The 21808-nt window shown below is 45.3% G+C and overlaps 1 protein-coding gene across 1 annotated transcript in view; it reads right to left on the reverse strand.

Moving 5' to 3' along the window:
* ESYT1 (extended synaptotagmin 1) overlaps positions 1-17819 on the reverse strand; it is a 481007-nt gene extending 463188 nt beyond the window's left edge. Inside the window, exon 1 of the mRNA XM_086963895.1 lies at positions 17457-17819. Coding sequence (XP_086820021.1) covers positions 17457-17768 — 312 coding nt within the window. The 5' untranslated portion in view covers positions 17769-17819. The remainder of the gene's footprint in view (positions 1-17456) is intronic.
* Positions 17820-21808: the final 3989 nt, after the last annotated feature.

A 21808-nucleotide genomic window follows, 5' to 3' on the forward strand; every position in this document is an offset into this window, starting at 1 on the left:
ATAAAACACAAGTGCGCCCTCACAGTCACCTCTATCAACTCGAACTTCCCTGGTTTGCAAGCTGTACAGATAAGAGGTTTGAGTCTCAATAAACAGCCAACGAGTTTACTGGTAACAAACTGCTACATAAACCCTGCACAGACCTTAATCAAAGACCAGCTGGAGGCACTGGTACAGAAACTAGAAGATCTGCTAAACAAGCACAAAACATTCCAGGTCATCCTAGCTGGGGACTTCAATCTGAAAAATCTGGACAAAACCGAAATATCTCCCTGGGGTCAGGCAGGGCCCCTTCCCTGCATGATTTTCTCAGCAATCACAAGCTGATATCCACCAACGCACTGAAAAAAGCCTGCTCGGCCGGCTGGCAGCCTAAGACCACTTTCCGGGATGTCTCAAGAATAGACTACATCATGATTAGTGAAGAGCTGGCGGCCAGAATGGATGATTTCGAAGTTGAAGACCGGGAGGAAAGCGACCATAGGCCACTAAGAGCAACATTTCGGCTGGACGTACCGCCTGCTATCATTTACTAATCCATCGGGAAGTCAAGTGGGGAGGAGAAGCATAGTGTCCTACGGAGGATTAAGTGGTCAGAAAAGATCAACAGCACACTTCAAAAATGGCTGGACCAGGCACAGGAAGGCAGTTTATCGAGCAAGCTCTCACTCATAAATAGATGGGATAATATAATAGAGGATCTACAATCTAAGCTTGGGAACCCCAAACTCCAAAACTCTAGAACAAACGGGCCATATAGATCAGGAAGTACCCATCCACAGGATATACGAGACCATAAAAGACTGTTGCGCAAAGCTCTTGCAGATAAAAAAAGAGGAGGCTCTGAAACAGAGGGAGCATCGATTGCCTCACTGAGGGCATCCCTCAGGAAGAAGGTTTGGGAACACAAAAAAGCTGACATGGAAAGCAAGTGGCTCAAAGTCTTCTCCCTGCTTAAACAAAAGAACTCAGCACGACTCTGGAGATACATAAACCAGCTGAGCAACCGAGGCCCACCATGAGAAAATGGGGTTGCAGAAAAGGACTGGACACAACACGTGAAGCAGCTATATGTAACAGCCTCCACCGTGGAAGAACCACCAAGTGACAAGGCGGAGCTTGCAGAGCCGGCACAACTGAGTGGCACAAAGCCAGGAGTCCCAATTTCGAGCCCAGGCACAGCCCCCATGGGAAATAGATCCCCGGCCGTCGCAGATGATACTTTACCAACCTGGGCAAATACCCAAGAGGTCATCAAAACCATCAAGAGCATGAGGAATGACGGGCCCCGGGGCCTAATGGGATTCCAGCACCGGTTTTCAAACAGGCACCGGAGTTCTGGGCCAAACTCCTGACTCCGCTCTAACTACACCTTCTCGACAGCAACAACTCCAGAGTCCTGGAGGGGTTCCATACTTGTCCCAATCTTCAAAAAAGGAGATTGCCTAAAGCCGTCAAACTACAGGCTTATTGCCCTGTTAGATCTGGAAGCCAAGGCTTACGCTCGCCTATTATTGAATGATCTAGAAAAATGGGTAGAAGAGAGAAACATAATACCCATGTACCAGACTGGCTTCAGGTCCCAGGCATCAACAATGGACAATGTCTTGGCGCTAGCACACATAGCCCAGGCAACATTGAAGAACCACCCTCCACTCTTTTGCTGCTTCGTGGACTATAGTACTGCCTTCGACAAACTAGTCAGAAAACGATTATGGTGGAAACTAGAAAAGTGGGGCATTCCTCCAAATCTTTTGAAGGCAATAAGGTCATTACACGAGGACACCTGGGTGAGGGTCAAAACACCCGCACAGTCTACCCCAAAATAAGCACAGAGAACGGGCTGAAGCAAGGGTGCGTGCTGGCCCCCACCCTCTTCAACTTATACACGGCGGACCTGGGAGAGGCACTAAAAGGAGCCAGTTTAATAGCCCCAAGATTAGGAAGTGTGAGGCTTCCCGTTCTACAGTACGCCGACAATACAGTCATACTGGACCATACGAAGGTGGGACTACAAAGAGCATTAAACACTCTAAATAGCTTTAACATCGCAAACAACTTGATAGTAATCCAAGGGAAAACCAAGGTCATCATTTTTGGGTCCTACCAACGGAAAAAGAAAGCACAGTGGCAACTGGGAAACGATCTAATTAACTCGGTGGCTTCATACAACTATTTAGGGGTCTGGTTCACGGAACGGGCCAAGGCGAATGTACATATAAACCAGCAGAGCTCTAAAGCCAACAAGGTCACCCACGCATTAAGACAACTAAGCCAGAACCTGATTAGCCCATCCGCCAGCCCCATCCTGATAGCTCTTAGAGCAAAGCTCCTTCCAGCAATCAGCTATGGTCACCTATCCTTCCCCAGGAAACTGGATACTCTTCATAGTCAGCTAAGCCCAAGCCAAGGCATATAAGTCGGTGCTACATATACCAAGGTCAGCAAGAAAAACTAGGCTAAGACTGCAGCTTGGCCTTGCAAGGCCAGACCTGATATGTCAGGGGGAGATTATAAAGCTATATCTAAGAATATTAAGGGCTCCGGCTAACTCTTTAAAAAATCATCTGAGATCTATCTTCGAGTGGCCAGGCTCGGAATGGCACACTAGGCTGGGAAAGGCAATTCAAGTATTGAAGATCGAGGAAGAATGCATGCCGCGGCAGGACATCCCCCTGAAGGCATGGAAGAAAGCCATTAATAGACAAGTGTGCGAAATTTCCTTCGACCTTGACTACAAAACTCTTCGCCGAAGCCCTCACCTGGACTCACTAAATAATTCATACACAGCAGGAACAGCACAACCCTACTTAAGTGAGTCCGCATAACACAGACCCGAAGCAAAATTTTATATATGAGGCTGACCATGCTGGGGATAGCTGATTTCAATCCCGCTTGGGCTCGAAGAGGGGAATCCATAACTTGCAGATTGTGCACCTACAAGAATGAATCCTGGTTGCACCTTCTCTGTTGCTGCCCAAACCTCAACAACGACCGCCGGCGACTGATGCGCCCGATTTGCCTCAGTAAGAACATAAAGTCTTGTAGCGAAGCATCAGCCTTATGTCTGTCCATCACCAGCACAATGATCTTGGAAAGACTGGTGAAATTCATCCACAAATCAGGCTGGCCTTAAAAGCTGTGGGCCAAAGTGGACGGGATTCATCCACGTAGTATCATTGACTGTGTCCCACTCACATGCCCCCCTCCAAGAAAGAAATGTACCTAGTAAGATACTTAATGTGCCATTGAGATCAGCTCAAGCGCCCACCAACAATAGACTAATTTCAAGGCACATAAGTTGGGGAATGGTAATCATGCGTGACTCAGACATTGGAGCAGAATATTTAATGCATGCAAATGATGTAACCAATCATAGTTTTGATTTTAGCATTAGCTTTTAACTTTAGCCTTTTATGTACCTATTCTTTTTTTATATACAAGAATTGCTTCTTTGTTGTTTTTACTGTAATGATTGTAATTAATTATACAGTCAATAAAATTGTCAAATTGTCACTGCACCCTTGCCGGACCTGGCTCGAGCCAGCTACTCACTCCCTTATGCACCAGTAAGTCACTCTGTAGTGCCGCAGCCGGCAACTCTGCTCCGGCCAGACGCCCTCCAGCAAGACAATCTAGCCATCCACTCTACTGGGCTCCAGCTGGTCAGCCTCCAGATGGTCACCCCTCCTGGTCTAGCCAAACCCACTGCAGTGCTCCAGCCAGTGTCCACTCTGGTGCTCCAGCCACTCATTTCCATTTGCTCCAGCTGGTGACCATCCAGTGTACAGCCAGACGCACTCCACTACTCCAGCAAGGCAATCCAGCCGTTCACTCTACTGTGCTCCAGCTGGTCACCCATCTCTGCTCCAGTCACACACCCACCCTGCAGTGCTCCAATCGGTGTCCAGTCCAGTGCTTCAGTCGTTCATTGCCCTTTGCTCCAGCCAGCCACCCTCCAGTGATCCAGCCAGTCCCCTTCCAGTGATCCAGCCAGTCACCCTCCAGTGATCCAGCCAGTCCCCTTCCAGTGATATAACCAGTCACCCTCCAGTGATCCAGCCAGTCACCCTCCAGGGATCCAGCCAGTCCCCCTCACCCTCCAGTGATACAGCCAGTCCCCTTCCAGTGATCCTGCCAGTCACCCTCCAGTGATCCAGCCAGTCACGCTCCAGTGATGCAGCCAGTCCCCTTCCAGTGATCCTGCCAGTCACCCTCCAGTGATCCAGCCAGTCCCCTTCCAGTGATCCAGCCAGTCACCCTCCAGTGATCCAGCCAGTCCCCTTCCAGTGATATAACCAGTCACCCTCCAGTGATCCAGCCAGTCACCCTCCAGGGATCCAGCCAGTCACCCTCCAGTGATCCAGCCAGTCCCCCTCACCCTCCAGTGATACAGCCAGTCCCCTTCCAGTGATCCTGCCAGTCACCCTCCAGTGATCCAGCCAGTCACGCTCCAGTGATCCAGCCAGTCCCCTTCCAGTGATCCTGCCAGTCACCCTCCAGTGATCCAGCCAGTCCCCTTCCAGTGATCCAGCCAGTCACCCTCCAGTGATCCAGCCAATCCCCTTCCAGTTATCCAGCCAGTCACCCTCCAGTGATCCAGCCAATCCCCTTCCAGTTATCCAGCTAGTCACCCTCCAGTGATCCAGCCAATCCCCTTCCAGTTATCCAGCTAGTCACCCTCCAGTGATCCAGCCAGTCACCCTCACCCTCCAGTGATCCAGCCAGTCACCCTCCAGTGATCCAGCCAATCCCCTTCCAGTGATCCAGCCAGTCACCCTCACCCTCCAGTGATCCAGCCAGTCACCCTCCAGTGATCCAGCCAATCCCCTTCCAGTGATCCAGCCAGTCACCCTCACCCTCCAGTGATCCAGCCAGTCACCCTCCAGTGATCCAGTCAGTCACCCTCCAGTGGTTCAGCTGGTCACCTGCTATCCAGTGATAAAGCTGGTGCCATCTAGTGCTCTGGTCAGTTACACTGACTGGACTGGGCCAGCAAATCAGCCAGTAGTGCTCAGGCCGGTCACCTTCCAGTGCTACAGCCAGTCACCATGCAGTGCTTCAATCAGTTACCCTCCAGTGCCCCAGGTATTGGTGTGTGGGCCACCCCCTAGGCTTCAAAGTTAACTATGTTTCCCTTTCTGAGGAGGGTTGAGAAGCCAGGAGCTCGGCTGTTTATTTTTCCCAAGTGACAGGGTGCACCCACTGCTCGAGCTCTTGAACCAAGGAATGGCGAAATCCCATCAAGTGCCACATTCCACCCCCCCCCCCTCCCCCCCCCCAGTGGACCCAACTAAATAAATAAATAAGGCCTCGGCTCAGTCTGGAAAGCATCAGAAAAATGTCGCACTGGGAGCTATTTTTAGCACGCAGCTAGCGGTTTCCTAAGTGTTTGGGAGAAGTCAGCTGGCCAGAAGCCGCAATCTGCACTCCCCCTCCCCCTCCCACCCCTGTATCTTGCGCAGTCCATCCCAGGATATCATTCAGCCACGCCTTTCACCCAGCTCTCCTTTGTGCCTGTACCGGCCTAGGATGGCACTGCTGGCTTTAGTGAAGAGGGACTCGCTCTTCCACCGCATATAGTCTTGTTTGTCATTTTACACATTATACGTATTTATTTAAAATAATTTAAAAAGGCTTCATGCAACCACAGTAGCATCGGATCGCTAGCACACAGTGTGGCTATTGAATACTAGAATGATAATGCAGGAGCCGTCCTTTGTTTTTGAACACTGGTACATATTTATTGGAGTACACAACATGGTAGAGCTCTCGGCCTATTTTTAGCACAGCAGGAGTGTTTAACAATACAATGGATTACAAAATAGTAAAATTTAGGAAATTGGGATTTTTGTTACATTATTTGAGCTATAACTTAGGCACGCACTCTTTGTGCATCAAGAGTGCTCTGGACAGCTCTTACCTCCCGTAAGACTTCTTAAATATAAAAAATAGTAAAACTTGCCATTCCAGGCCATATCTGCAGTTTAGTGATCTGTGGTCTGCAATGGTCACAATGTCACACTTGTTTAAGTGTGATGGTTAGTAGATAATGCTGGCGCTGCAGCAGTAACAACGGCTGTGGTTGGTTCCAACTGCAGTTGAATACCTTGTGCCTTGGCATTGGTGTTTTTACAAATAAAGCACTGGCCTGGAATGATCTGCCTTCGAACTTCTTGGGGTGGAACAGGAGGATCGAAGGTAAGTTCTGGTCCACAGATTTGAAAACTCTGGTGAGTTGGTATGGGAGGAAAGCATTGGGCTGGTAGGCGAGGGCCATTCCGTGTGAGGCTTTGAGGATAAGACATAGAGAGCACTTGGATGTTAGACCTTTCTCTCATAGGGAGCCAGTGGAGGGCTGTTAGGTCAGGAGTGATGTGATTGCAAATGTTTAAGCCAAAAAGAAGTCGGGTTCTGTGATTTTGAACCTTATGGAGCTTAGCAATAGCTGATGCACCGCTGCTGCAGTAGTCCAAGCAGGAGATCACGACTGATAGGATGACAGCTTTTTTTTTTAGCTAAACCGAGATAGCCCACAGATGGCATGGGGCAGAAGGCGGATTTAGTGGCAGAATTAATCTGAGATAAGAAGGAGAGGTCATTGTCAAACAGAACATTAGAAGAATACAGTCCTTGTCAAGATTCAAGAAGGAAGCGAAGATCTTCCTAATTGGGTAAGTTACTTCCAGAACTCACTACAGAGCAATTACCTAATTGTTTAATTATTGATCATCAACTATTCCCGATGGATATATAATCCGCTAGACCCTCAAGACTTCCTATATGAAGCTCATTAGAATGTATACAACCACTTCCAGAGTCTCCTACCAGGTTAACTTACTGAGGCGGATACTCAGCTAAACTGTGAATTCTGAGTCCTGAGTTGATCATAAAAAACAAGTTGTGATTCAACGTATTTTTCAAATTCAGATATTCTTGTAAGCGCACATATCTTTTCCTGTCCACTGATTGCAATGTTCTACACTTGTACGTTTGGTATGATGCTTACTATTGTCACAATTGGGGCCACTATATCACTGTTAAGCGCTCTGACACCCTAAAGGCTCATGTTTGCGCTTAAAAAACACTAAATAAATAAATAAAGAACACCAAGGTTATAAGCATTTCCTATGGGTCGTGGAGGAGGGCCAAGGGATTCAGGCCCAGTGAAACACAAGTACTGAGGTCTGGCCATCCCCCTGCTGAGGATCTGAGTTTTGTTTCCATCACGAAAAAGACAGTTTCCTGCATCCAATGATGAACATGGAAAGACAGAGGGTCAGCTTGGATTGTAGGCCAGCATTACCATCAAGCTTGAAGTGGAGTTGATAGTCATTGGCATACACATGATAGTCAACCTCATTGGATTCAAGGATCTTTGTGGGAGGGGACATGCAGGTGTTTAAGAGCTTTGGGGAAAGGCACAGGTGCAACTGGTAGACCTGGATAAGAAGGATGCTAGGTTGACCTGATAAGAAAATTTGAGAGAAAATAGGTGAACCAGTTGAACGCTACTCTCCAGATGTCTGCAGATTGGTCTAGTCTGTCAAGCAGGATTTGGTGGTTGATGGTGCTGAATGCTGGCAACAGGTCCTGGAGTATTAGGGTACAAGGAAAGTGATTAGCCTTGCAGTTAAGAATATCGTCTCTGATGTTTTGTAGCATGGTTTCTATTCTTCTTCAAGGTCTGAAGCCTGAGTGGAAATCATCTAGAAAATCATTAGCTTTCAGATGGGAAGAGTTGGCGGGGGACAACGCTTTTTCACTGCTTGGCAACACAAGGTAGGACACAGATGGGTCTAAACATTTTTGGGGGGAGAGGTCTGATGATGGGATGCCTAAGAGATTGAGGAATGGATCTGCTGGTATGAAAAGTGTTGATTAGGCTTGTGACCGCTGGTAGTAGAGCCAGAAGGCCCTCGTTGACAACTTTAGCACTGCAGATGTCCCAGCTTGGTATGGGATTTTTTTAAGAAGTAAAATATAACTTTCACCTGAGGTTCTGATGCCATAGTAAAGCCTGAGAAGGTGGTGGGCCTGTGGCAGTGGGTCGTCAGGCAGGTAGGCTGTTGCAGGGAGGCTTTCTTTTAAAGTAGAGATTTCATTGGTGAAAAAGGATAAACGATTGTCACAATTTGGGGTAGCGTGTGTCTGAAGGGCGGACAAAGATCTTTGGGTAGTCATCTGTTTAAAGGATTTAGAATAGCTTGGTTGATTGGTATTCTGTTTTGGTTGTAATCGAAGGTAATAAGTAACCCTTTGAGTGTACCCTCCATGCTGCCCGATCGGAAGAAAGTTTGAATTTAGTTCAATGCCTCTGCCGTTGCATTTTAACTGGAGAATTTTTTTCCAATTGTTGGACTTCATTGATGCCCTTTTCCTTGAGGAAGCAGGAGTACAAATGTTCACTTCAGTAGGGTTTTCTTTTCAAGTTGGGAGAGGAAGTCATCCATTCACTCCAACTGCGAATCATGAATGCTATTTAGAAATTGAGCAAAAAGGCCCGGTTGAAGGTGGTTCAACTTCTCGGTTGAGGTGAGGGTGCTGATGAGGGTCTATTTATTCTTGAGCTCAATGGCAATGAAAATGTTTATGAGGTAGTGGTCACATCAGTGTAACTGAAGAGTGTTCAGAAACTGGAGGTCGGAGATGGTACTGGAGGTCGGAGATGGTAAAGAGAATCAGCTCCAGGCACTGGTCTCCAGTGTAAGTGGGACTTTTTTGTGACGCCTGAAGGCATTCATGTCTGTAAGCAGAGTGAAAAATGATTGGCCGAGATAACTAGTTCGCTGACCATACAAACAAAATTCAAGATGGACGGACAATGTGAGGTTAGTTCGAGGTGGTCTGAAGGGAAGGTGGGGAGGCGTTTTTTAAGAGAACAGTAGATTACAACAATACCTAAGGAAGACATGTTTGCATCTGTGTACAGGGCTCGTACATCAACAATGATGTGGTCCACACTACAGCAAACTTCAAATAAATATCCATGTAGCTCACGTAGCATGCCCCGGGAGCTCATCCAGTCATGCACCTCACCCAATCTGGCCCTATATCTCTATTGGCCTAATCCTGCACCTCATGCAGCCAATCCCTGGACCTCACGCAGTAATGCATCCCACCACACTCGGTCTGAACTATCTTCAAGCGTACCCTTGCACCTTACCCAGCTCAACCTTGTATCTCTGTCAGTCTACCCCGATTTTCAGTCATGCATCATCGTGTGTCTTGCTGTCTAGACTCGTTTTGTTAGGTACACTGGCAACAACACTTTGAGGTGTGTCCAGGAGCCCCTTATTACCAACAGCCCACCACAAGTAGCATGAAAAGTATTAGGTCACCCGTCCGTGGAATGGTAAGAGAAATGGGGGCTGAGAGAGTCTGTTCATCTACATACACTTCGCTGGGCTGTAAAATAGCAGAAGCTTAGCGTAGGCGACCAGAAACTCACCTTGGCTACATTCTCAAACCGCCAAAATATGACCCGGATTGCACAGGTAATGTAATAAAAAGGATTACTGTATACACGAAGGACGGATTGATATTACGCAGTAAAACGTCCTACGTGTGTTAAAATAAAACCTTCAATTAAAAAATATTTTAGTAGTGGTGAAAATCGTGCTACAAACCCGATTAAAGATGCAGTGTTTGATGGTTAGTTCCTAACCCTCAAGTAGACTATGATAAAGGGAATCTAACGATCAGGCAAAAAGAGGCTTCCTAAATAACCCAGCAATATATATTTTCTTTGTTGTTAACTCCATGGCTGCTAAGGCAATTCCCCTCCTGTGCTGGGAATTGCTATTCTTCATTGTTTTATGACGAGCTGGGCTCGTCATCAGTGTACGAGGAGGCTACACCATGACGAGCCCAGCTCGTCATCAGCTTGGAAGGGGTTAAGAAGAGTAATTTTTGTGGAAAAAGAATGCTTATTTTATAAAGACATGTGAAGTCTGTATCTATAAACAACAGTAGGACACTTATCCCTATGTTCACAACGTTAAGATCATATACATTAGTAGCATTTTAAAATCACTCCCAAGCTAATTGTCTCAGAGAAACTGTGTGTCTGTGAAAAGTCACAGCCGGTGAGTATCAAGTTTTTCAGAACTGTCAACATTTCGGTTTCCCATTATATCTTTTTAGAACCTTCTTCAGGACCTAACAGAAGTGCAGAAATAATTTACCAAGAAGGTAAATGCAACAGTGAACCTCACTTAAAATAAAAATGAGGAACACATCGTTCCATTAATTAAAAAACAGACCACGAATGATATCCAACTGTTTTATTCAATATCCTGTGATATTGAAGGAGTTGGGGTGGAGCTAGCCAGCACCCGCTTAAACTTTCCTTGTTAGAGCTCTGGCTCAGCTCCCTTTGTGGGCTAGATGCGGTGGAAGAGGGTGGGGTATGTAGAGTCTGCTTCAGAATCTATGGAGAGTAAAACGTAAACTGAGCTATTTCTTTATTGGCGGATCGGCCATCCCTCTTTCACAAAAAAAAAAAAAAAAAAGTTACCAGATATTCGTGTTTCCACAGGATTCCCCAGAAATGATTCTGGGTGGCACGCAAGAGCAACTACAGGCAACAAAAGGCAGGTCTGAGGATATCTGGCCTCAATACCATATCTGGAAATACCTGGGGGACACAGAGTCTGGTTCATGGTAACGGAGTCCACTGAGGAGTACTGACGCTGTTAGGATTACTACTGAGACCCACTTGCTGTGGCAAGTGGAAGCACTCAGGGTGCAGGGCTGAAACAGGACCAAAGCGGGCCACGTGGCAGGATGGCTCTGCTTGGTACAATTAATGACCATGGTTGAAGTGGCATGTACAGGCTGGCAGAGTAGAATGGGACAGCCGAGGGGATATGAGGAGATTTATTCCACACCCATAATACAGAGCTGTGAAACTTCATTATACACTGTGCCACTAAGGAACACGCAACCAAAAGGCCCAAAGGTCAAGCAGTATTTTGTTGCCCAAGAAACAACAGGGCGGGCCGGCAATCTGGCACTCTTGAAGACAATGCAGTCACAAAGGTGGCCCACTTGATCAAGGGGGAGGCCTTGCTGATGAAGTTATTGAAGGATTCGGCAGCAAGGACAGGCAGGCAGCACTGACCGCAATGTATCCACATTGGAAAACAACCTTCAGGGCCCGACTATGAAACCAGTAGCAATTGAGGATCAAGCATAGGATCTGAGATGGAGGTGATGGTGCTGAATACTGCTGCCCAGATACGTAGTAAAGAATCAAATAACTGCAAGACGTTTCAATAATGTACCGAAGCTACCATGGTACACCTGAGAGTGAAATCAAGACCCTAGATAATGCAATGGGGACACCGATGCTTAGCCACATTGGCAAGTCACCTATTTATGAGGCAGACAATGTTGGGCCACGCTCCTTCGCTTCCTGATGGAGAATGTTCCCCTGGACAACTAGGCGATCCAGAAGATAGATCACTGCCCTCTGGTGGACCCTAGCCAGGACCTAAAGCAGTGGCTCTATCCTACAGCATATAGCTAACAAGCATTGATACGGTAAATAGGTATCCCCTGTGCACGCACTTTGTCAATGTTTTTTTAGGCTTTTTGTACAACAGCACAGCTTGCAGTTCAGCACACAGAGTAGCTGTGACCCATGGGTAGCAGATGTGGATTATTTTTCCTCCGGGGCTTCGAATTTCGATTTTTTTTCCAGATGTAAGCAGAACAAACTAGATGAAGAGACATGTGCTAAAAGATACAATAAGAAAAATCCCTTCCATAAAAATTGCTGTGAATCTTTGGTTTATAGTTGGGCTCGCTGTGATCGAAGGAGACAACAGTTTTTCACTTCTCCTGACCACTGTGATCTGAGGCTCCTTGTCACGTGATCATTTTACCCACTATCTGTTGGGATGCCTAAGGAAGGCTGTTTTATGTTACGCCGAAAAAGCATACGCCATATCTTCATTTTCCCACCATCCTTCATTGCCCTCATAATTACGTGTGTAAGGGGGGATGGTTTACAATGTTTAATATTAGAGGTTTTGTGTATGAGATAATGGTATTTACGGTGACCACTTCCCTCCAGGTCTTACAGACACTGTTTCCAGTCCTGGGCATTTGTGTCATAGCCTACTGCATTCTGGGTGCTGTAGTGCTGTTTTCCTTCCATTGAGCTAATTAGAGTTAAAGACCTGAAATCAATCATTTGTAGGTGAAAAGGTCATGACTTGAAACATTGCAGTAATCTGAAATGTGGAGGTCACCGTAACGGCGCTAGTAAGATTACAAGTAGATTCAGTGCGAATTTACTGCACACTTATTCACTTGCTCAATAAAATGGATTGTAACTTCAAACGTATTGCTGTATTTGTTTCAGATGGGGGATGTTACCCACTAAAAGTAAGTAACGAGTACTATATATATTCTATGGAGTTTTCACAGTATGTGCATGCTTTCCTCCCATTATGCATAGACAAATAAGAATATGACATTCTTAGATGACACAGGTTAAACAGCATTTAAAATGTCATGCATATTTATGAATTGTGCCCATTAAGAACTGACTTGTAACAGTTAATGAGGAACGAGGGATTAGTCACCCTAAGCCGCCTTGCAGGGTTGCACAGTTGCCTGCCATGGTCTGCCACCACGTGCTGTGCCCGTCCACACCCTGCCAGTGCCACACGTGTGTGTCACTTGGCAAATGGGAATTTGGGCATAGCAGATGGCCTGAGGAGAGATGTGCTTGAGAGCCACTCTTGGCAGAAATACCACAGAGGTCACCCACCGCCGGGTCAGACTTTAGCAGCTCTTTCCTGCATCTTTAAAGGCGGTGGAACTGGTACACCTGTTTCTGAGCAGCTGTTGCTCCTAATTCGCCAGACACAGCGTCACAACTTAGTAGCTCCTTGAGCCACTACATGGTCCAACCTTTGTTTTGAGTTAGGTTGCGTTCTGCTCTATTTTTGCTTCCAATTAAGCTTTTGCTCCCGTTATTCTGTTATGTTTTCTTCACCGCCTCATCTAACACCAACCAGCCGATCTTCTCTTGAACATGCTGTTCAATGTATTTGTCATACCATGTCATACAATGACAGGCCATACCATACTATACAATGACAGGCCGTACCATACTATACAATGACAGGCCGTACCATGCTCTCCAAGTACCTGACATACTTTACTATACCATGAGAGGCTACACCATACCATACAATTACAGGACATACCATACAATTACAGGACATACCATACCATACCATACAATTACAGGACATACCATACCATACTATACAAAGACAGGCCACGCCACACCATACAGTGACAGGACATACCACTCCATACTAGACAGTGAGAGGACATACTATACCATATAATGGCAGGACAACCATACTATACAAGTACAGGCCATACCAAACCATACTATGCAATGCCATTCCGTACAAGTACAGGCATATCATACCACACCATACTATGCAATACCATGGCATTGTTGTATTACAGACATGGTATTCTTTTGCCTTGCCCTCTCTCCCATTTTCTGCCGCTGTGTGGCATCAAGTCAAACGTTCGCTCCTTTTCCCATAACTTGTCATGTGGGAATGGCATCTCCGGTTTAAAGAGCCGCCCCCCTGTTCTCACAAAATGCCAAGCTGCCCCTACACCCAAACACGCAACTTGATGTTTTAAAAACATCTACCAACGTAAAGCCTCCCTTGTATGATTATCAAGCCGGACTTGAGCAGCTCAGAGCAGTGGCTTATCAAACAATACCCCACAGACCCCCCTTTGGTTATCTTCAGCCGGCCCTCTGTGTCTTACCAAACATGGGGCCAAGAGCTGCTCCTCCCGTGAAGCAGTAAACCGGAAGGAGACAAGGCCACACCAGTAACACGGGTCAGAAGACGAGCAGACAACCCCCTCCCCCGGCTCCCACACGATACCAAGCAAACGCTAAACACGGACAGCATGGAAGGTGTGGTGCCCGCCTGCAGAGCAGTGTGAACGCGCTCTAGTCATCGCAGGGGTTATGCCAAGCAGTCCCTCACAATTACGCGGGCGCCCACTCCTTTCGTTTTACTTTCTTAATCCATCAACGTCCTTCGTTTACAGTTATTCGGGTAATTCTAAAAGAATTACTCGTTTTCAAGTACACACCAATATCTAGTTTGACAGCTGTATCAACCACAGAAGACAGAAAGACGGACTCAGTGACCTGAGGCTTGCACAAATATAGCGACAGCAGGTACATGAGACAATATTTGGGCATATGTGGATTGTGTAGCCTATTTGTTAGACACAGCCCACATGTTTCCATTCTAAATCCCACAGTGCTGGCCGGGTCACAGATAAGTGGCGCGGTTAGCGATACTTTTCGTGCTAATATATGGAATGACTACACATGATGCTGCTCCTACTGTATTCCGTGGGCCCAACATGCGTTTGCAGGATTGGACGAAAACGAAATCTTTCCTCCGTAGCTCTTCGTGGGGACAAACGACCTCCACAAAGGCCAGGTTCGGTGACCCATAAGCAAATTTGGAAGAACCGTTAAAGGACAACTCCCTTCAGGGTGAGGTTTGTACACATTTGTTGAACCTTCATTATATCACAAGCATTAGCAAAACTATTGTATTAGCTGCTGATCTTTTGGCTTTGCAATGTTTCTTTTATGTATTTTTATGAAGGCACAATTTTTTTTCAAACAAGCGTGGTCTAAAAGTCAAAGTATATATATATTTATTAGGTAAAAGCACACATTGCACCAGTAGTCGGGACTACGTACTGCGAGGATGTGCAAATTGTGCAAGAGCAGCATGCTGTCACTCACAGTCCGGTAAGCCAATGAATGACCTGGGCTGACCTTGTGCCACATGCTGTAGTGGGCGTAAGCAAAATGAGAATGACAGTGCAGCACACCAATGGATGAAGAGGGATCGATTGAAAGCCCCTGAAATCATTACAGTATATATATTTTTGTTAAAAACAAAAGGCCCTACTTAATGCTGCACCTAAAAATTTCCACCGATGAGCAATTACTGCCAAAATTACCACCCACAGGAACTGCAATTATGCCCTAAAATCATCAATACGGAAATACTGTCAAGGAGTACAGAAATAATGCGTGCATGCCCTCTGTAACCAAGCAAAGCTCAGTGACGGCAAAAGTTAACAACAGGCAAGAAATATACTGAATAAAAATGCCCCTCAATTGAAGTAGCATGAAAAAAACCCTCCTCCTGTAAGTGTGGCATCTCAACAGCTGTATTGGCCTATTAAAATTAACAGTGACTGTTCATAATTTAAAAATGTTATTGTAAGCATATGACTGAATGATTTATTTTTGTCTTATTTATTATTGTACCATATGCGTGGAAAAAGAAATAATCGCTGCCAGTTTGCCAACGCCAGACCTATTGACTTTTCCAAACCTTGCTTGGGGATGGTGTCAGTGCTAACTGAATAGGACGGGCTGTAGAAGATGGATGCAAGGTTCTGTCAGGGGGTGATGCGCAGAAGCAATGGTGGATGTAGTCAATACCTGGGTGATGGTAGTGAGTAGCAGATGCTGTCACTGCGTGATTGGCTGTAGATAAAAGATAAAGGGTGGGGTGGATGATGTCATTAGGCAGTGGGTAACGTATACAGTTTGGAGGCGGGATCAGTAGTTTGACGAAGTAGCGGATGATGGGTACAGACACTGTATGATAGGTAGTCAGTGACAAAAAAGAAAAGAGAAACCTAGGGATCAGGATTCGACTTCACACTACAATCACAACAGACCTCTCAGGATAAAAACACATAAATCACATAAACCACTCGGACATCATTATAAATACAACCCACATTCAAAAGAACCACATACAAATACCAAAGAAGTATAAAAAAATACATGCCTTTAATCCTCAAACATAAAAATAATTTCATATTAATATTCTGTATCAAACACTGCCTATTAAATACACATGTACATTACAAAAAATAATAAGTAATATAAAAATACAACAATAATAAACACAATAACATTAACAATAAGTAGTCTTCATGAACCAGCATATCTGCTTATTGTATCAGCAGGGCTCCATGAAAATATCATATCACATATAGACTCCCAGTGCACTTCAGATGTTGCTTTAATGTTCCGCCCGATTCTTGTGCTCTTCAGATTTTACCTTAATGGTCTGTCCAACAGAACATGAAAGCAAAATCTGCAGTGCACGGGGGTCTGTACATGCGATATGATATTTATGTATTTTTATCCTGAGGGGCATTTTGTAATTGTATTATGATGGGTAGTAGACACAATGTGGTGTGTGGATATTAACGATCAGGCACAAACACTGCACATCCTCCCAGGCTGGCAGCCCCCACAGAGATAATCCCAGCAAAAACATTAATTAACAATTTTGGACTGGCAGTCTATGCTGAGTGCTATAGAATAATTACTACAATAGGGTGTTGTCAGCGGGTGAAGAATGGTGGATACAGGAGGGTGGGACCAGTGAGAGGATGGATGATGTTAGTGAATGCGGTCTGTGGGTACCAAAGATTATCGATAGGTCCTGCCTACTCACCCAGGCCAGAAGCCTGTAGAGCATCCCCTCAATGTTGACTGTGGTTAATAGTTTGTTTTCAATGGGTGCGGGATACAGGATGACTCATGACATTAGTGATGAATGGAGGATGCCATCTTTGGATGCTGTGTTTTGGTGTCTCCAAGTGATGGGATTAGGTATGCTATGGTTAGTGAGTGCCAGGTAAAGGGTTCAGTCTGTAACATGCAGGATGCTGTGAGAAGGTACTGGTGGTCTATGAAGGTGATGGGGAATAGGAAGGGACGGTTGTTTATGGAGACGAACAACAATGCAGGATGATAATGCATTATCTCTGATGGCATAGAGTACGTAACTTAATAAATAACTGCTGCCCTTAAGTGAAGTGTATGAGGTGCAGTTTGGTCAGTGGGCCCTGATACACGGCGATGCCTGTTTGGGGTTTGTATTCTGTTGCCAGTGATTGATGCCTGCTGCATTGTGTGGTCTGTGGGGGCTGGATACAGGGTGCTGTCAATGATGATACAGAAAGTAGTTTATGTGAGTCGAAAGTGGGACTGGGCAATGTCTGGAGTGTTGAGTAGCAAATGGAGCGAGGACAGTAGTTTCTCGATAGAGGGTAACTGTGTAGTGGGCAGTTTGTGCTGGGAGCGAGAAGCTCTGAGGCACGATGCGTTGGATGCTGGAAGTTGTCAGTGACTGACGCCTGTATCTAGAATGTGAATCAAAGTTTGCGAGCAGGATGGTGGATGACACCTGCGAGGTTGTGCTGGCTTTGGCAGCTGGGCGAAGTCCGTGGGTTTGTTTGTAACAGTTGGTGACACATGTTTTTTGGTGGGTGGGAGCTAAAGGCTGGTGTTGCCTGGGTCGGACCTCAGTAGTCAGGGAGGGGTTCAGCGCACTCACCCAGGCTGGTAGCCCCCGCAGGAGCCCCCGTGGGCTGATCGTGGCCCGCACTGCCTCTTCCTCGCCCTCCACCAGCTCTATGGCGGTCCGCAGGCTGTGTTGCTTGCTAGAGCGCCGGTGCTTCCAGCACAGATAGCCCAGCAGGCCGCCCAGGACCACAACCAGGCTGATGTTGTAGTAGCCAGCCATGTAGACGGGTGCCAGCAGTGCCAAGCTGCGAGCGAACAGCAGCAACAGGCGGGTGGCGTTATTTCCTGACGGGGTCCCTGGTGCGGCCCTGTGGGGGGACTCCTGAGGCTGCTCCCCGGGCATCTCCAGCCTCCTCTGCCCGCCCCGCTCCTCGTAGATCCAAATCTGCGCCTCCGGGCCCGGGCGACAGAATGTGCGGCATGTGGGCGGGCTCAGAACACAAGCGCACTGAGGCTGATTGGATAGAGTGTGTCAGAGCCACGCCCAGAAGGAGGGGACAAAGGGCCTGGAAGTCTCGGGGCGTGGCTATCATGTGGTGGGCGGAGCCGAAGGGAAATACATGGAGAGACCGTTAGTGTGCGACCTAAAGGGGTGGGGGGTAAAAGGGCCATCCTCACTACCTTGTCATCCCATAACATAACGTAATGCGCAGCTCCTGCCCTCAAGGCTATCGCCTTCAACTCTGCCGCGGCTCACAGTGGTGTTTATGAGTTCATTATTATTATCAGTGGTGCCATTTAAAAGTGGTGGGGCGTAAAAGTTGGGCATGAATTTTACTGACATAAGAGGGGTTTCGGGAGAGGGTCCCTCCCCCCCAAGAAATTCTTAGATAAAAGAGTGGCACATGATGCATTTAAAGCAAATAAAGAAAATGTGAATACGAATTTAGTGAGAAAACAACAAGGTTTACAAAGCTTTTGCACATAACCCTGACTCGTATCACTTCTCTTCCGGACAGTTCTCCCAGTGGACCTCAATCCTAGCGCACAGAATCCTAGCGTACTGGAACCCTCACACAAATCTGTCAATGCGCCATAGTCCTGTCCGGCAGTACCTCAATTATTCCAGTAAAGACATTTTTGCACAGCTTGACCAATGACCCCAGATTCTAACTTGCACCACCCCATATGTTGCAGTTTTTGGACCCACACACTGTTCCGCCAAAGTATATCAATCTTGCCAGTAGCCACCTGTGTTCTTCTAGTACAGGGAAAAGTAACTACACTCAACTCAGCCAGTGTCCCCCTGCCCTGAGAAGTACATCATGGTTCAGAAAGCTTTTTAGCACAAGAGGTAGGTTAGGTAAGAGAGTCCTATACCAATGTAGCTAGGGAGCACTGGCCCACCGAAGGACAGGTTACCTGATCCTTGTGTAAGAACAAGCGTGCGTCCCACAAGGTGCACGGGTGAGGACATAGGGTTGTGCCTTTTCTCGCGGCTCAGACCTTCTGTAGTGTAAGTGGATGCAGGGGTCTGCCCTCGTATCTGCAAAGCAATTTTACAGAGCAATCTTGCAACCCCTAGTCACTGCAGCTTGCTTTTTGCCATATCAACACCGAGGCCACACACTCCATTCTCTGGCATCTGTGTGGAAATCAACTTTTCCTAATCACCAGACAGGTGTTGCCATGTTCGTATTTTACACTTGTATGGGCACCATTCCAATATTACTAGAAGCCAGAAAAATAGTTTTGGGAATGGGCTGCATTGCTGCCTAGACCAGTTTAGCAGACCCCACCGAACCTCAGCTAAGGCATGGGGTACATGTAATACATCTGATAGTCTCCTCTGTCAACTCGTACCATCATGAACACAACCCTCCTCTTCCACAGAACCCCTAGTAAACATTTACCACCTGTTGGTAAACATGTGCATTAAACCCATCACATTGGAGAATACTCTTTGGAATTCACATGCTGAATTTCGCCTGGTAAATCCCAGCCTGCTCCGTTATTCCTCATTCATGAATTTGTGATAGCAAACTGCTAGTGAGGTGTTAGAGCACGGTACTCGTATTATGTGGATGGAGTTTGCACTCAACCACTGTCATGCAGCTCTTAATTGGGACCACGAATGTATATATTAGGCATCTTGGTCTCATCAGTATCTTGAGTCACTGTTACAGGCACAAATAAATAGTTTAGAAACAGAAGAATCTCAGAATCTGGGGCATTGCAATAATACTTGCAGCAGAGATAGTGACACCGGGGTTCGGGCCTATGATTGGCTCACTACACCCATATGGGCACTATCATTATAGCACAAATATTAATTATAAAACATTAATCCCCAATTAATAATTACTTATTAATATATTCATTACATTTATCAATTCATAATATTTAATAATATGTAATTACAAATTAATGATAAAACAACAATACATTACTTTTCATAACGAAAAAATTATAATTTAAAATAATTTCCAATTAATACTTAATGTCCAATAAATTAATTATCAATACCCAACAATACATTTAATAATTACCTAATTAGATTTCAATTACTTCCAACACTATTCCCCTATAAATGCACAACACACTCCAATAATAAAATAATACACTTAACATAATTATCAATTAATCAATTAATAAAAATTATTTACCAATTAATACAAATTAATCACCAATTATTAGTTAATTAGCAATAATATATTTATCAATACCAATGAATTAAAATAAATGATTACTTAATTACAATTAAATTACTTCCCACCCTATTCCCCTATAAACCCACAACCCGCTACAGAACTTAAACGCAAAAAAAGATGAAAAATAATTTATAATTCCTAAAAATTAATAATTAATTTTGTATAATAAAATGACTTCCCACCCTATTCCTCTATAAACCCACCACCCGCTCTGGTACTAAAAAACAATAATATCCTAAAAAAAACATTATTAACATAAAGATGGTATAAATATATTTTAAAACAAGTAGAACACTTAACAAAACATATACAACACATACATATTAAATATATAACAATATAAATATCAATATTAGTAACATCAATATTAGTAACATCAATATATTTGATATTAATAACTTCGATATTACTTACATCGATATAAAAAAAATCGATAGTACTTACCTTAGGGTCGATATTCTGTCCATCGATATTCTTAACATAGATATTCTGTCACTTCGATATTGTCACCTCGATATTAGTGTAGGTCGATATTTTATTTTCGATATTTTGACTGCTCACCGAATGAACAGGAGTCTGAACTCACTGTCTATAGATTTTTAGCAATCACGCCCAGTGTCCCTTTGAGGCCTGCAGTGTAGATTGAAGTCTGCTGCTAGATGTTTGCATGATAACTTTGTCTTCTACGCTTATTTCTGACTGTCAGGACTCCGGAGGTAAAATGGTATCTAGCAGCTCCAGCATTACCGTGCGTGGGAACAGACAGCACAAGTCGAGTCTGCGCCGTGTCTTAAGTCATGATGACAAACTGCGCAGTCTCGATATCTTGCCTTTCCACACTCAAGGTTCTAGGATTTGGGAAATGGTGGGCCGCAATGCTCTTCATTCCCTGATTGATGTGGAGGCTTAGCCCTACAGGGCTTGAGTCGAAAACACCCAGGGCTAACTTTATTTTCACGTCATCAGGGGGAGAGACTGGTTCTTGATGTTCGTCTTTGCCAGGCTGATCACCACACAGGGCACAGTACTGTGAGATAGTCAGCCCGTCAAGTTACGTAACCTAGGGCAGCACTTAGGGAAAGCGAAGGTACGGCCTGTGACGCATCACGCTGGATGCACTAGTTTCAATCTCATAGAGAGGAACAGCGGTGAGTCCAGTCATGAGTGGCAGACAGTGTCCTTAAGATTGCTTTTATTTTTACAGGGAATGTAAAGGGGCAGAGCCCCGACGCCCTCCCACAGAAACTACTGCTGATCACTACTTTAAAAAAGTACACTAAAATGAGTTCCGAAACAGATATAGAATAAAATCTGTAGATATATTCAAGCCACGAGCATCCAACACTGTTTTGATCTAGGGAAGTTGCTTACCACAACAGTGGAGAGTAAGATAACGGTTTGAGGTTTGTTTAAAACTCAAAATCTACACATGGAAGTTTTTAACCAATTAAGAGGCAAATTAGTCTGCTCACTAAGAGACTTTTTTGGGGAGTATACCATATTTTTTTGCATTCAGCTGTTCCTACTAGGCTGGTTTTTCTACAATACAAAATTACTACTTTTCAACCCTTTCGTAAATATTTCAGGTGTGAAGTTAGAATAGTAAATACGTTTCTTAAAATATTGGGGTAGAGTTGCACATTCCTTAAATGTTCTACGCCTGGAGTAAGAATAGTAAATTTTAGATTCTTGGAACACTCGTATTGCTCCACATCCCATTTGGGGGTGGTGC

Source organism: Lissotriton vulgaris, chromosome 1_1 (genome assembly GCF_964263255.1).
Source record: "Lissotriton vulgaris chromosome 1_1, aLisVul1.2, whole genome shotgun sequence".
Taxonomy (NCBI): domain Eukaryota; kingdom Metazoa; phylum Chordata; class Amphibia; order Caudata; family Salamandridae; genus Lissotriton; species Lissotriton vulgaris.